Raw genomic sequence first — 16,513 nt, 5'->3', positions numbered from 1 at the left:
GATTATTAGATTAAAAAAAAGATATTTTTTAAATATTATATCATTGTAGATGGGTAGATATAGATGCCTCAAATCGTAAGATCTTAGTCTGAGCAAGCAGCGCAGTTTCTGTGCTTTTTGATGTGTGAGTAACAACACAAAAGTTTGTTTTCCTCCAGCATTATACGAGGTTCATCGATGCCACCTAATAGACCCTCATAGGAAGCAGATGTTTGGAGGAAGTCCTTAATGGAGCTCAATTAAAGTCATTTAGTAGGCTAAAAAACAGACAGCGAAAATGTGTGAATGTCAGAGAGTCAATTGTGTCCTGTTCTTGGCAGGCTACCATTTTAGCTATATAGCTTTGCCAGATCATAGGATTAATTGAGTGGCATTCTGGTTATAGTGTAATAACAGTAATTGGAGGAGAAAAACATGATAAATGATGGAATTACAACGGGGCCTTGATCCTCGCTCTGTGTACAGAATACCACACAAGGTCATTAGCTGCACTTGTCCTGTCAGTCGGAACGTTATGGAACCATGTTGATGACGTTTTTTGTCTTTTCTAGGGGATCCGTGGGCTTCCTGGTATGGCGGGGCCAATCGGACCACAGGTATGAGCTCCCACACGCTGTGTTTCTCACATATGTTTGTCAAAAGTGTTATACAGCTTAATGGAATTTACTTTTTGGGCAAATTGCATTAACATTGATACATTTGCCAAGTACTTTTATCCACAGTGGCTTATAGATGGTTTCGTTGGACACACGCGCCTAACATGAAGTTAACTTTCGGTCTTGCTTGTTGATCGGTCGGGCTAGTGGCTAATAATACAACTATCTATATTTTATTACATTTATATTTTATAGCATAATAATTGTATTGAATAAAAAAGAAATAAATCGTTTCATTAAATAAATAATTTGTTGAATGGGTCTTTTAACTTTCAGATTGAAGTCTAGTTATGTAGTGGTTCTGCTGGTAACCCAAAATAATACTGACTAGAAATACTTTTAACTTGCTAGCTAAAGTTATTTTATTAATTCTTTACATAAATTCTCTATTCTTTGCGTCTGGCTATACTGGAAGTTAAGTTTGGGCCACAAGACTGCGTGCATGCGCGCAGTAACGTTTATTAGCATACATTTTTGAACAAATTATTTTCTCTTGTCTGAATTTCTACTTATTAATATGTCTTTTGCTAAAAAGATTATTTTTTTGTTTCATTCTGTGAACATTTCTCCAAAAAATACAGTTTATATTTGCATTTTATTTTTAGAAAATTGAAATGGGACAAACTGGCCCTGATAACAAAAATATGTTTTGTTTTTAGAAATTACTGCAATATGATTAAAGCATAATTAATAAATAATTTAAACAAAATTTAAACAACACACTATTAATAACTTTTATTTTTACTTTTATATACCTCGTTTGTCCTCTCAGTCTTTCACATTGCTGTTGGGCGACTTTGTTTTTTGATTGTTTTGTTGAAATTTTACTTCGAACCATCGCCTTGCCATACCATTCTGGAGTCGCTGCTCAGGGCGAGCTGGTTCTCTGCGCCCGACCTCTAGTGCCATAGATTTGCCAGTGCGCATCAGATTAATATTTTTTGCTTTCCTTTGTCTCATTGATCAGAGCATGGCACTAGCAACGCAAAGGTCATGGGTTTGATCCCAGGGTATTGGACACGCTCAGATACAATGTAACGTATAATGCAATGTAAGTCGCTTTGAAAAAAAGCGTCTGCCAAAATGCATAAATTTAAATTTAACAGACACTAGACTAGAATGGCAGAAATGCAGAGTGGTCTCTTATTCTTCTGAAGCTTTATAACTATACCACAAAGGACACAGTCGTATGGTTGTGGCTACACATGTGCAAGTGTATCCTTAATTGTAACGCAATACATTAATCATAACGATCTTCTCTTTTGTGGGGGTTAGGGGACAAGGGGACCACCCGGCCAGAAAGGTTCACCTGGATCAAAGGGACCTGCAGTGAGTAAACGTCTCTCTGTGATATTTCAAGCTCTCCTTTTTACCCCTCATTGTGTCAACTGACCCGTTAAAATTGGATACTTCAGAGAAATTGGATTGGAACCTGTCCCGGGCAGCTCATCAGATCTGCAGCCACGATATGAGAGGAAAAAGAGCAATTTGGACGCAGGTCAAAAGTTAACCAGTGATCAGAGTGGGACATGTGTAACAGAGCAATGGGGTAAACAATGTTAGGCTGACCTCTGTCGGTGAGAGCCAAACATTTGGCCAGCTTTGGCCTGGACTAGGTTTCACGGGATCCGCTGCTGCCACCTAGTGGTGTGTGCAGTTCTAAAAGTCACGAGAGATATTTGAGGGGCAGATGAACCAGTTATATATCAGGAGTCGAAAGCTGATTCATTTTACATTTATTGTACATTTGAAGAGTTCAGATGCAAAGCACTCTTAATCTTTCAGACTTCTTTTCGTTTAAATGAGAATGTTTCATCAGGCTCTTACATTTACTTTCAGCAGATATTTCAGACCAGTGGGATAGGCCTATTTAGCGGGATTTGAAGCTAAATTATTTGAGTTACATATACTGTGTGAGGAGGACATTCACTTAACATCGCAATCTCATTTTTAAAGGAACTGACTTTTAGAGGTGATTCATCTGAACTCTTCGTTTTCCATAGAAGCCAAAATGTTGAAATTACATCACCAGCCTAATGCTTTACTTTGTATTGGAAACAGTCATGAAAATAATTATCGTGCCTAATACATACTTCACCCAAAATAATAAACCCAAAAATATGCCATCCCAGACTTTCTTTCTTCAGAATCTCACGACTTCCCTTCTTAGCTGAACACATAGAAAGCATTGAATATTAAATGCCATCAAAAATGCACATCCATACTTTAATAAAGATATATATTTGGAAGAATGTCAGATCTCCTGCCCAATTGACTCCCATTGTTTTTCATTTTCCTACTATGGCAGTAAATGGAGAATGATATCTGACATTCTTCCAAATATCTACCTGTGTTTTCAGCAGAACACATACATTCGTAGGTTTATAGGTTTGGAACAATCTAAGGGCGAATAAAAGATGACACAATTTTCATTTTTGGGTGAACTATCTTAAACATCGCACATGTGGATAATAAATGTTAATAATATTTCAATTTTTTTATGAAACTGAATGCATACCTTACTTTAAATCTCATTGCTTAAAATGCAGGGTGAACTATTCCTGTCAAACAGATCTTATAGTGATAGGCGCTTGAGGTTGGTGGTTGCTATATTCTTGCGTCTCTTCTGTGACTTCTCGCCTACACCCCTCTCAAACCTACATATGCTGATACATTTCTATCTCCAAGGAGTGAAGTTAACAGATTTGGGATGAAGAGTTGCACTTTGCCGAGCCAAGTTTTGCGTGTCTCAAACCTCCTTATGAGGTGCTGTAGTTGACTCTTGGGGGAATTTAAACGTGGATAGTTTTCGATGATAAACTATAGTTCACAGAGCAGGACAGAACGTTATCAGCGTTGGCTACTTTAGTCAGACGGTATTTAACTCTGCATCCTTTCTGCTTAAATCCATCAGGGCACAACAGGACCCGTAGGGCCCCCTGGAGCTGATGGACTTGTCGGCCCCAAGGTTGGTCTGATTCAAACATTACCTTTAGCAATTATGCTAATATGCTGACCTGATTCTGCTGGGAATAGGCGTGTAGAGATTGCATTTACTTTTTTCCTGGAATTGTGCCTTATCAAATGGATTATAAAAGTACGCTTAAGAAATCGTTTTGTCCCGGCTTGCTGGTTTTGTAACAGCCTATTTCTATTAGGTTTCTTCTGTGTTTAAAGTGATTAATACTGTATTCTTTCATCAGTTTCATCGTTTCTTGCTTATTAAAGTTATTAAAGAGGAATGATTTTCGGACACATCAGACATGTGGGTGTATGTCTGTTTGTGTGTGTGTTCACTCACTTGACTGTCTTGTCTGTCTGCATTCAGGGTTCTCCAGGAGAAAAAGGAAACATGGGTGTTTCTGGTAAAGCAGGTCAAAAGGTAATAAAAGCACATATATATATATATATACAGCAAATATTTTACAGCTGTTCAGTCATATCCTATATGCATGATATGAAGAGTTTCTTTTTGAATTTTGAGAGATGTTTTAACTCTCACAGGGTGATACGGGCGAGCAAGGGTTTCCAGGGCTTCAGGGAGCTTTGGGTCTTACTGGATATAAAGGACACAAGGTAATGGTCCATCACATGAATTATGAAAGCCTTTACATACCCAAACTGGCATGTTGCTAACAATGCCAAGGCCAGTGGTTCAAAGAGAATACATGTCCTAAAAACAAATGAATTGAATTCATTGGGAGTTGCTTTAGATAAAAGCACCTGGTGAATAAATTACCATGATGTATATGTAGCATCCCTTTGATCATATCGGAATAATTATCTTGAGGAAGGTACGAAACTCCCTGCTTACAAATCCAGATAAAGCTAGTTTTGTAGTGTTTGTGTGATATATGTCAGTCTATGATGTGTGGGGTTAATCTGAGGTGGTGTGAAGATATGGCCCAGTAACCAGTAGTGTGGTGGTGCCTGGAGAAGTGGGTACTGTTCATTTATGCCCCCATTTTCAAAGTAGCCCAGCAAAGGATGAACCCCTCGGTGTAGCCGGTTTCCACCCTGGTTTTATGTACATTTTCAAGTTTCGTATAAGAAATGAGTGATGGCGTCAGAAGAGGTGCACATTCTGCAAGCAGTCCCGGCGTACAGGCTATATGAAGAAACAACCAGTAAACAGGACTTTAGAAATAGCCATGTCCTTAAATAAGACTTCCTTAATCTATGTGCATTTTAAGACTTTTAGATACAAATGTACCTATCACATTGCGCTCTTTCACAGTTAAACATGGCTGGAGCTGGGCTTCTGTCAAAAGCAACTCATGCCTTCTTTCATTTGATTGGACAGTAATGCTAGGCTTCCTCCATCTCAATTCGATTGAAGAGCGCTTGGAGAACGCTGAGGCAGATCAGATCAGAGATCAGTCATAGGCGTTTTGTACAATATTGGCAAGCAGTTCGTTCAGTTTGTCCTGTTATTCACTACTATTCACTACATGACACACCATGGAAAATTACAGCGGTGCAATGCCGACTGATGAAGAAGTGGGTATACGCCACTGGCTGTAACCACAATGAACTATCACCATTGTGTGTATGAGCAACATATAACCCCAGGATGCTTCAAAAGGCTGTTTCTGTATTAAATACACTTTTTGGAAGCAAGTCGTACGAAGTATGTCAAGATAAATTAGGTTTGATAATGACTACTTGATGTTGTAAAAACCTCTTTGATAGGCCTACAGGTTTTGTAACTCATGATGTGTCTTTGACCCACTAGTACCATACCGTTACTTATGTGTGTTTTTCAGGGAGAGAGAGGAGAACATGGAGCCAGAGGAATTCAGGTACAACCTCTGCATTTCCATCAGATTTAAAGCGTGTGTGTTTAATGTATAATATACCGTTCAGTGCCACTGTATAAAGACTGAGTTATCAAAGGTTTGGATTTGGTTTCAGGCCGAATTCACATCTGTCACAGATCTCAAATGTAACTCAGAACAAAAATAAAATATTACATATAAAATAAAGCTTGTATAGCTCCTGCTTAAACATGAAATGTGTTTAGAGGATATCAAGAAATTTAACAATAATACTTATTTTAGAATGGGGTTTTCTAAGTTTAATCTACAAGACCTGCAGCTATGATTTGTTTACTTTACCGTAAATATCTCTCTGGTTTGAGTTAGTTAAGCATCTCTCTGTTAAACAGAAGTGACACAGTCTTCTAAAGGTTATTGGGAACCTCCTGTTGATTTTGAATAGTAATGATAAGCTTTTACATTCTGAGACCCCTGCTAACATAGACCACCTCCCATCACTTACAGGGTGAGAAATGCATCAATGGGGTACCTGGAACACAAGGGCCTTCCGTAAGTACACATTCACCTTATATCCATCCGGGGGCTTTAATTATGGCACCGCAGTTACAGTTGTGCAGTAACTATTGCTTATTGTATCCCTTTATTTCTTGTATTCAAATGTCTTTGCTAAACTGATTAGACATACAGCCGAGGAAAAGATTTTCTGAATTATTGGTTATGTTTGGGTAAAATTATCATTTTTAACATTCTCTGAACTACTTTTCTATTTTATCAATATTTCTCCCAAATTTTTCTCCCATTGTTTCTATTTGTAGATAATTAAATTTGGAGAAACAGATAAAAATAACTGAAAAGATGCTCTGTATTTTTCAGACCTCAAATACTGAAATCAGGTTCATATTCACATGTATTTAGTAAACTTTCAAAATGTATGTGATAACATTGATTTTTATCACAATTTTCATGTATCATGAGATGTTTCACATTGCTATTGGATGACTTTGTCACTCCTGAGGTTTGATTTTGTTGAAATTCAACAGACACTGGACTGGAATGACCACAATACATCTAAATGCTCATGGAATTAATATTTGGAATGGTTGGTCTCTTAATATTTTTCCGTGGCTGTGCAATAAATATTAGACATGATTTTTATATAGGCTAAGACACTAAAGGCATCTTTACACAGCAAATGCGGCACAGAAACTGAATTTGAAGCGGCATAAAACCACGAAAATTGTATTTACACAGACCGATAATGCGGCTCTAAATAAAATATAAAATTATGCGAAATAGAACATAACCATTAAATTACATAAAATTAGGTAGAACCACAAAATCACAGTTCTAACTTATCCTAAATTAAATAAAATTACCCTAAAAAAAAAAATACTGATACTAATCATATCAATGCGTACTTTAGGATAAAAGAAATATTAGGCTAGAAATGCAACGATTTGAAATGAGATTCCCAGCTAACAAACACAAACAATAAATGTGTTATTATCGGGCACCTCGCCGCGTATTGAAAGAATCCAAAAGTTGTTTTAAAGAGCCAGAAAGTCACTGTCGACCAGGCAAATGAACAGTTCTGGTATAACAGCAAATATATCAGATCATTGTAGTGTATGAAATATTTTCCTCAATAAGATGCGTTTGGAAATATAACAAGATCCTACATTTCAATCCTAGCCCGACGAGACCCAAAAAATGTATGCTCCTAGGGCCGGGCATCTGTGCACAAGCGCTTCTGTCCTCACTTTACGATCTGGACCGGAGCCCACTTACATTATTATAATGAGACTGTTTTGAGGTAAACAGTAAGAAAAGCACATGAAATGGAATTTAAAAAATGAACATTTGTATTCTGCTGTTTGAAATATTGATTAACATTGTCTAATGTATGTAGATTTAAAAAAAAGACTTCCATGCTAAATAAGTTTTAGTTCCTTAAGTTCATTATGCAATTCTGCATCCTGTTTTTCATGTCAGTTTCAGAATGACGCACAACCCATGTTTGAAAAGGTCCAATAATGAAAAGAAAATCCAACCCGAAGTCCTCTCTTTAAATTGTTCTCCTAGAATAGAACACTATTTGCAGGGGATGTGGTGCTATTTTCTTAGAAGTAATGCTATTAGTACTCCGCATCTCCACAGAAATCTGACTCACAAGGCTTTTGCTCAATCACACAAAACTTCTTTCATCAGTCACAGACTAGAGAAGTGTGTAAATGGGATGAAATACCATTTTTATAGTCTTCATGTTCAGTAGCTCACAGTATAAAACGAATTATTAAAATAGTTAAATGGTCACACTTACATTTTAGCTTCCCTAAAGAAGTACATTGAAGCTACTGTATAAATAATTCATTTTTTAACAGTTTCTGGGTCACAGCTTTCCTGTTGTTCAGTGGTAAGAGCATGGTGCTAGCAACGCCAATGTCATGGGTTCCATCCCAGGGATTCCACATAGGCGTACTCGTATACAAATGTATAGTATCATAAATCGCTTTGGATAAAAGCGTCTGCCAAAAGCATACATTTTAATGTAAATGTAAACAAAAGAGAAATGCAAAATGGCACATTGACTTCCATGCAGGCGCTGAAATGAAACAATGAGTCATATAAACCATTTTTAAACATTTACAGTCTGAATGAACCAGTTTACTTAAATTCATTTGTTCACCAATACACTTGAATCAATTCATGCCAATATTTTATACATCACATTTTGTGGGACAGCATTTCATCGTCGCCTCAGTTTGCTCCGCAGTATGTTCACATCAACAAAAAGATAAAAGAGAAAATAGAAAAAAAGTATAGCTATAGTAGTTACTGGAAAAGCTGCATGATTTCAAAAACCTCTTTTAAAAAAGTTACTCACTAACCCAAACACATTTAGCATAACTTGCATTTACCGTATAAACTTGAAAGTGTTTAAAAGATTATCCCAAGATGTAGAACAATGTCAAAGTCAAACATCCATCAACATGTGCTTTTATATCACATCTCCTTAAGTCCGTTTGCGAACCCATGCAGGATTTACAAACCATTTCCAGGGCTTCTCCTGCCGACGGGACCATCCGGGACCATCCGCCACTGTCTGTCACACACTGCGAATATTGAGCCCTTGTGTTTAAAGTAGCCCCTTCTCTTTTGATATTGTCATAAAACTTTTAAAAGAAGTTTCTTCTTTCTCTATTTCTTTCTGGACCAGGGTGAAGTTGGGCCCAGAGGTGTTAAAGGAGAGGTTTGTAAAATTGCAGAGCTCCATCACATTTAAACCATTTCATGATATTTTTACACAAGAAACAAGATCATCTCCGCCTGCTAAGGATTTAACATGGGACAGCACAGTGCTTGAAAGCCCTTTGAAACTTGTCCAAAAAGCGTGTACATTTGACAGTTATACTAAGCTGGTTTCTGCATGTTGTCAAACCACGTGGGCAAAGTGAATATTGTGAAAACTACAGGAATTGTTCAGCGTACATTACAATTTATTTTCATTTATTATTTACAAGAAACCTGATAATAAATGCTAGCTTTTGATATAATTTACACTAAATAAGAGAAATCAAACACATTTTCAAGTTTTATGAAATTTTTACTTATTTTTGGTAACACTTTACAAAAAGGTGCTTTTGGTTAACATTTCGTTTCTACATTAGCGAACATAAACTAACAATGAACAACACTTCTACAACATTTATTAATTTCAGCATTTACTAATATATTATTAAAATGAAATGTTGTCAATGTTAATCCCAGATAACAACCTCTCAAAACTAATAAAACACGGTAACGGATGCAGCTTATGATTTTGACAGGTTCGTTGACAATTTAAATATGTCTTTTGATAACATATATGACGGTATAATTTAAATGATTAAACTAAATTGTCTGTTCCTGACATTTAAACATCACTTTTTACCTTTAAACAGAAAGTAAGTGAATTTTCCTCATGTAAGTTCGACATTCGGTAAAAATGTGCAAATAAATGTTTTAAATTCACATTGCATTTCCAGTTTTTTGCAATAAGTGGGATAATGTACAAGCAGCCGGGTGTTATCGCGAAATAAGACCCTTCAGTGTGCTAACAACCGGCTACCTGTACATTATCCCCTACATAACGAACCTGCAAATGTCGCGACTGGCCAATCAGAATCAGGCATTCCACCGAGCCGCGTAATAAGATTAGTCAATGCACAGTGAACTATCATGAATAACTGTATTGATATGAACTAACATTAAAAAGGATTAGTAAATGCTGAAAACTACATTTTTCATTGTTAGCTGATGTTAGCTAACGCATGTTAACTAATAGCCCCTTATTACCTATTTTTTTATACCCACTAAAATGACACTGGAGCAACTGCAAAAACGTCTCAGCAGAAAGTTTTGCCTGAGAAACATACTCGTATTTAATGTCATCTAATATAAAGACTAGCATTGCAAGCACACAAAACAATAAAAAAACAGTAGAAAACCCAAAAGTGATTGCTTCTTTCAGCATTGCTTCATTACCGTACATTATCCTATGATAAATTGATCTCACAAATGTTCTTCTACTCTAGAAAGGTGTGCCAGGTAACACTGGAGTCAAAGGTACTTATGGACAGAAGGGGTGCATGGGGCAAGTCGGCATAAACGGTCCACGTGGGTTTCCAGGACAGGACGGGTCATCAGGGCAGCCTGGCGTTCCAGGCATTCCAGGGCGACCTGTAAGTCAATTCATATAACCACAACTTACCAAGTCAGTTTTTATAAATATTATCTTTGACTATAAATACCCAGACAATAACTTAGACTTGTAATGGAGTGACATCAGTGTCATTTTGACTGTTCATGACCACAGGAACTCTGCGTAATTGCCCCGGAGCTTCTTCCTCTGTTATTAGTGAATCCTTGTCATTTATTTGAAAGTTGAATGGGTTTTTAATTCACACACACAATCTAATGAATGACTCAATCTGTGTTCCAGGGTGATCCTCCATCAAATGAGTACTTGATAAAACTGTGCGGGGACATTTTTTTAAGTGAGTGTTTGACCTCGTTCATGATCATATTTGAGATCGGAATGCTGGAGTCCTTCATCTTTTCCTGTTTTTAAGGTTATCTCGATGTGATCTCAAACTGTATTTTCAATTTAAAAGCGTAAAGAACAAACTTGATCTAAGACACGCAATTAAATCCGTAACAAAAGCCATGTGATGTCTCTATTTTTAAGTCAAGTTTGCAGAGCTTTTCACAGTTTTCAGTTTGCTTTGTTTTAACGTCAAACATTCTTTTATCATTTTCTTCCCTGTGGTCTACTAACAAGCTCTGTTCCAAAACGTAATGATCTGCCTCACTGCACAGACACCATCCCAACCTCCACGAAACCACAATGCTTGCCACACAAATAGCACTCTACAAAGAAAACTCGCCACGCATGTGCATTTTCAAGAAGAGTACATGTAATTTCTTAAAATCTGGCTGCCTGGGAGGCAATATACTGTAATAAAGATCTAACTTTTGGAACAGCTCCTGAGGATTTTAAAACAAGTCATTTTAGCTTGTTCAGACTTCTTGGAATAGGGAGGAAGTGTTGAGATGAGATTATTTCAATTTCATTTCTTGTGATATGACTCCTTAAAAAATCGCACACACACACATTCTAGGGCATCTTGGAGTGTTTAATAATCTCTATTGTAACTCAGCTCTACTGGAGAAGATGGCACCTCAGAGCTGCGTACCCTGTGCGACTGTTAAAGGATCCCCGGGACAGCCCGGAGCTCCAGGGCCTAAAGGTTCTTGTGGTCCTTCTGGTTATTCCGGCAGACCTGGCTCTCAGGGCTACCCAGGACAACCGGGCATCCAAGGACCCCGAGGAGTCAAAGGTGATAAAAGGTAGAATTGTGAAAATGCATTTAGCTTTGGGTCACATTTTAATTGCATAATGTCATTGGCACTATTTTAGGGGACACCGGCCTACGTGGGGTTAAAGGCAATAATGGAGAGAGCAGACCAGGAGACCCTGGACCTCCCGGGGACCCAGGTACAGTACTTTTATTATATAACATGTCTGAAGCATCTGTTTTGCTTTCAAGAGCAAAAGTGTTGAAAGGGTCTGTCAAAACACATTAGAGGCTTTGTGCATTTCACAACCGACCTGTGACATTCTGATGTCATTCAAGTTCTCACTCCTGAGTAACTTTAGATGGGTATTACAAGACTAAACATGATTGCCTTTACACAATATGCATAAAGTTTATATTATATTTATATACAGAATACAAACTGATGTGTATTGTACAATTCTGCATGTTGGTTGCAATCTCAAGTAATTTTTAGACCCTCCTGTTATCTTTCGACAACAACAGGAATGCAGGGTCCTCGCGGCAGCGATGGCATTGGTTTTCCAGGCTCTCCGGGAATGCCGGGTAAATCCGGGATTCTAGGCGTTCCGGGGAAGCAAGGTCTTCCCGGACAAGACGGCGTGTGTGACATGTCCATCTGCTACCATGTGTTCAACCCCAGGGGTGAACGCTACAATAAAGGGCCTGATTTCTAACATGCATTCAGGAAACACATGGGGTCAGGTCGCCAGAAGCGCCACAGGAATTTACCAACACGCCTCGGGAAGCTGTTCGTGCACTGCCATGGCATATAAGATGTTATTAGATCAAATTATGGTCCTTGTGTTAACATTTTAAGAAGAGAAACTTTTAATAGAGTTTTTGTAAACATGAGCAAGGAACAAATGGAGACGATTTGTGAAATATTTCAACAAGTTTGTTATGATGTAAATGGATGGCGATATGTCATAAACGTGTCACTGCCATGAATATTTATCGCCATTACTTATCTATGTCAATTTGTTTCATGATTGATGAGGTATTATGGGCCAGTGCAACAACTTCATCAGCGCGTAAAGTTAACATGTTTTCTTTGTTGTACTGTTGCATTATGGGAATTATAACGATACCACTTTAAGGGGTGGTTTCCCAGACAGGATTAGATTAAAGAAGGACTAGGCTTTAGTAAAATTTGCACGTTTGAGTATTTTTTTAAAAATGCATTACAAAAAACAGACAGACCAAGGACTTAAGTATTTTAAAATTGCTCTGTTTTAGCACTATGTGGTGCATGGTTTGGCAGTAAACAAGATCAAGTTCAAGATCAAGTTGCCATTAATCTACATTTGGGTACATACAGTGGAACGAAATATCGTGCCTCACAGGAGCACGGTTATTAATCTGAGGCACTGTAGCAGGCCATCCACTCACAATAGAAAGTTTTTATATATATATATATTTTCGGTGGGAAATGTGTAAGATATTTCTTCATGGAACATGATCTTTACTTAATATCTTAAGGATATTTGGCAAAAAGAAAAATCTGTAATTTCTACCCTTCCAATGTTTTTTGGCGATTACTAAAAATGTTCCTTTGCTACTTAAGACTGGTTTTGTTGTCCAGGGTCATACGAATGCTTCACATAAGATGTAACAGAAGTTCATTACCTCAAGACCAACATTAAAAATGACTTTTCTAAGTTGTTGTTTCATTACTTTTTATTTTATATTCCCTATTCTGGATCATAAGTAGTTACTACTGGATTATTAAAAAGTTACCATGGTTTTCACTTCATAATACTGTACAGATTATTAGCGATTACATAATATTTATATGGAAAAACATGAGTAATTTCTAAAAAGTTCCTATGATTTTTACTAAATAATTCCGAAATAAGAAAAGAGTAATACTATGTTTAATAATGAATAATGAGTTACCAATAATTTCTTGATAGTTTATAATGAAAACACAACTTCAGCTATTGTACATCAGATTCAATTATAAGCAACAAGGAGATATATGTCAGATATGTTTGTAATGGTAAGTTGACTTATGATGCAGTGAATAAAAGGTGTATTTCTTAAGTTTCTTTCCTTTTAAATAAATAAAATCGAAATTAGAAGATTCATTTGATTTATTTCATTGATTGATATGAAAAATAAAATCTTGAAAAGGACAATATTAGACAATAGTTTGGTGCAATAAAATAATGAAGTTTACTTAAAGTTATCAAAATTATTTAAAATTTATAATAAGTTAATATAACAAGTAATTTCAGCAGCAGTTAATGAGTGGCATTTGAAATGAGCCTTAGTTATTTTACAATTCTGCAACATTCAGTATTTATTAACAACTTCTAAATAAGTAATACGTAACTAATTGTTACATCCCTTAAACATCTGGATGCTGTTGCCTGCTGATGGGTTCATCTTTCCTCCTTATTAGTTATCAGTAATGTTAATGCAGCACAAACAATTTGTTCTTAATTAGTTTCTACATAACTACCTATTAAGTATGAAACAGTATTATAAAGCGAAATATATTAAGTTTGCTAATTCTTTTGTACTTATTTTTAATTTCTGGACATTCCTTTTATTATTATATCATAACTGCATTCAACATACTTGATAAAACATTGATAAGCTATTATCCTTTATTTTAATTTCTATTAAATATATATGTTGTACTTATTTCCTGCCCTTTTCATTTAAATTATGTTGTAACCAGTTTTAATTGGTATATAAGAACATATTCAAAGAATCTTGTTTCATTGCCGTAAGTGTAATGATTTTTTGTTGTTTTCGTTAATTTATCACGCTGAATATCTGTTATTTAGTAAAAAGATGGCTTTGTAAAACCACACAATTCAAGTTAAAACTTATCACTGGTATGCAGTGTGGATTCAGAAAATGTTTATTTATGTTGAGCTATTGAGTATATACTTGCAAGATGGGTGGTGAGAAAACTCTCATCAAGTAGGAAGTAGGCGATTATTAATAGACATGACTCACACTATTGCAATAGCAACCAACCAAGATTTTTACTTCTCTTGGAAGCTAGGAAACATACACCGAGCAGACAGAAAAGTGCACTAGGGTAAGTGAAAAATGAAATCATAACAGATCTATATAAAATGGTTTCATGTTATTTAGCTCTTTGACTTTTCAAACAGTTTAATCTGCATGTTATTCATTAGGTAACCACCAGGATGGACACATCAGAGGATACAACATCGACCATCAACTACGACTACATGATTTCGGATCAATGCGACCCCACTGACATAAATGACTTCTCCAGTCAGGTTCTTCCACCACTGTACTACATTATCTTTTTTGTTAGCGTTGTCGGAAATGGAGTCGTTTTATTCATCATGTACAAGTTTGAAAAGCTCAGCACTGTCACAAATATCTTCCTCATCAACCTAGTGGTATCCAACGTTGTTTTTACCTTCACGCTCCCGTTTCAAGCCGTTTATCATTCCGATGAATGGATCTTCGGTGAGGCGCTTTGCAAGTTGGTTAACGGCGCTTACTATCTTGGTTTCTACAGCTCCATCCTCTTCCTCACGCTCATGACGTTTGACCGCTACCTTGCTGTGGTCCACTGTGTGGTTTCCAGCAAACGACGCAGGGGGTGCTACGCTGTATTATTGTCTGCAATCGTGTGGTCCATCAGCCTTGTTGCCAGCCTTGAACCCTTGTTTCATTTCACAGTGAAAGAGTCTCAAATGTCCGGACTGTCTTGCCAAGACTCAGGCGAAGGTGAATGGAGGGTCTTTGGGCTTTATAAACAATTTGTCTTCTTTTTCATCTTCCCATTGGCTGTGTTTGTGTACTGCTACGCTAGGATTATAGTAAGAGTCATCTCCACTGGAATAATAGGGAAACACAGAACAGTCAGGCTTGTTTTCGTTATTGTCCTGATGTTTTTCGTCTGTTGGAGCCCACATAACATCATACTGTTGATAAATGAGAACAAAGATAAAAATGTGTGTGACAACAGCCTCGATTACGCTTTGCGCATTACTAGCAACATTGCCCGCTTATATTTCTGCATTAATCCAATTTTCCTTACCTTTCTTGGAAAAAAGTTTCAGAACCACGTGCGAAGACTTTTGGGGAAAAAAGTGTCATGTATAAAACAATATAACTCTCATAGTGGAAGCAGCAGATCATTAGCTTGAAGATGATTGGTCGGTATCAATAAATGTACATAGTGACTTGAAACAAACGTACAACACATAAAAATGACAAATTGCTAAATGTAGTGGAAATCATGTGAATATTGTAAATTGTTGTAATTTAATTATCTAGGTTAATGTATATTAAAAACCATGATGATTTCATTCATATGTAGTCTAAATGTTTGTATACATGCTAAAACACAATATACTGTAAACATTTTGTCTCCCTTCAACAAACCCTGCATGGTTCGGTAACAGTTCTACATCTCTAAGTTAGGCTTTTGTTTTTATTCACTATAAATACAGGAAGGAAACAGTTCATGAGCAGCATCTCTCATATGATTTTTGGGCAATGTTTTTGTGTTATGTATTGCGACACGGTGTGCCATTGCACAAATGAAAGAAGCCACACCTCCCTCCCTGTCAGATTTCTGTTTTTGACACTTAAGATTTAGAAATTTAAGATTTTGACACTTAGTTAGAAAGTGACTATATAACGATTTATTAAATAGTCATCCAGATGTCCTGTTCACATCTGTCTTGAAAAGTAAGGTCATGCAAGTGTTTTCAAAGTTTACTTATGAAGAAACAAAAAAAGAATGTAAACATTCAGTTTAATTCACAGAATATTATCAATTAAAATTACGCTTTAGCATATTTGGCACGTACTGACAGACAAGTCTATATTTGGCCAAAGTCTACTTTTATGAAATAAAAAAGTGTTATAAGTAATAAACTATTAAACTATCCAATGCCTACAAGTGTATTTGTGGTTTCGGTGTGTTGTTGCAATTGAACATGTTGTTAACTTGTGTATGCTCAGTGTATTTAAATTGGAAATACACTACATATAAATATATTTGAAAGTAGGCTTTTACAACTGAAAATATGGCAAATTTAGCCCCATGTAGTATTAAAAAAGTATCCAAGTATACGACTGGTACTTTGATATTAGTATACCTGAGAATAGTTTGAAATGTAATTAAATTTGTACTCTAATATAAATAATAAAATGTACTTGAAGTTCATTTTAAGGTTATCTATATTACCGTAAC

At 36.4% G+C, this 16,513-nt stretch overlaps 2 protein-coding genes across 3 annotated transcripts in view; both read left to right on the top strand.

Moving 5' to 3' along the window:
• Positions 1-12,971, top strand: part of si:dkey-225n22.4 (collagen alpha-1(XXI) chain) — a 43,350-nt gene extending 30,379 nt beyond the window's left edge. Inside the window, exons 18-30 of the mRNA XM_056739082.1 lie at positions 552-596; positions 1,932-1,985; positions 3,571-3,624; positions 3,985-4,038; positions 4,161-4,232; positions 5,423-5,458; positions 5,939-5,983; positions 8,652-8,684; positions 10,009-10,155; positions 10,416-10,470; positions 11,134-11,313; positions 11,394-11,471; positions 11,797-12,971. Of these exons, the coding sequence (XP_056595060.1) occupies positions 552-596; positions 1,932-1,985; positions 3,571-3,624; positions 3,985-4,038; positions 4,161-4,232; positions 5,423-5,458; positions 5,939-5,983; positions 8,652-8,684; positions 10,009-10,155; positions 10,416-10,470; positions 11,134-11,313; positions 11,394-11,471; positions 11,797-11,987 (1,044 nt within the window). The 3' untranslated portion in view covers positions 11,988-12,971. The remainder of the gene's footprint in view (positions 1-551; positions 597-1,931; positions 1,986-3,570; positions 3,625-3,984; positions 4,039-4,160; positions 4,233-5,422; positions 5,459-5,938; positions 5,984-8,651; positions 8,685-10,008; positions 10,156-10,415; positions 10,471-11,133; positions 11,314-11,393; positions 11,472-11,796) is intronic.
• A 1,324-nt stretch (positions 12,972-14,295) lies between these two features.
• ccr12b.2 (chemokine (C-C motif) receptor 12b, tandem duplicate 2) lies at positions 14,296-15,624 on the top strand. Of its 2 annotated transcripts, none has more exons than XM_056739081.1 (2): positions 14,296-14,368; positions 14,480-15,624. In XM_056739081.1, the coding sequence occupies exon 2, from the start codon at positions 14,481-14,483 to the stop codon at positions 15,456-15,458; it is 978 nt and encodes a 325-aa protein (XP_056595059.1). In that variant the 5' UTR covers positions 14,296-14,368; position 14,480; the 3' UTR covers positions 15,459-15,624. The 2 variants fall into 2 exon arrangements, with proteins under 2 accessions (XP_056595059.1, XP_056595058.1); XM_056739080.1 differs by having other exon boundaries at positions 14,308-14,368; positions 14,469-15,624.
• The last annotated feature ends 889 nt before the right edge of the window (positions 15,625-16,513 follow it).

Source organism: Triplophysa dalaica, chromosome 23, assembly GCF_015846415.1.
Source record: "Triplophysa dalaica isolate WHDGS20190420 chromosome 23, ASM1584641v1, whole genome shotgun sequence".
Lineage (NCBI taxonomy): Eukaryota > Metazoa > Chordata > Actinopteri > Cypriniformes > Nemacheilidae > Triplophysa > Triplophysa dalaica.
This window is presented reverse-complemented; position numbering and strand designations above follow the sequence as displayed.

Coding starts and splice junctions, on each gene's coding strand:
- ccr12b.2 (XM_056739081.1), top strand. CDS start 14,481: ATGGACACATCAGAGGATACAACATCGACCATCAACTACGACTACATG.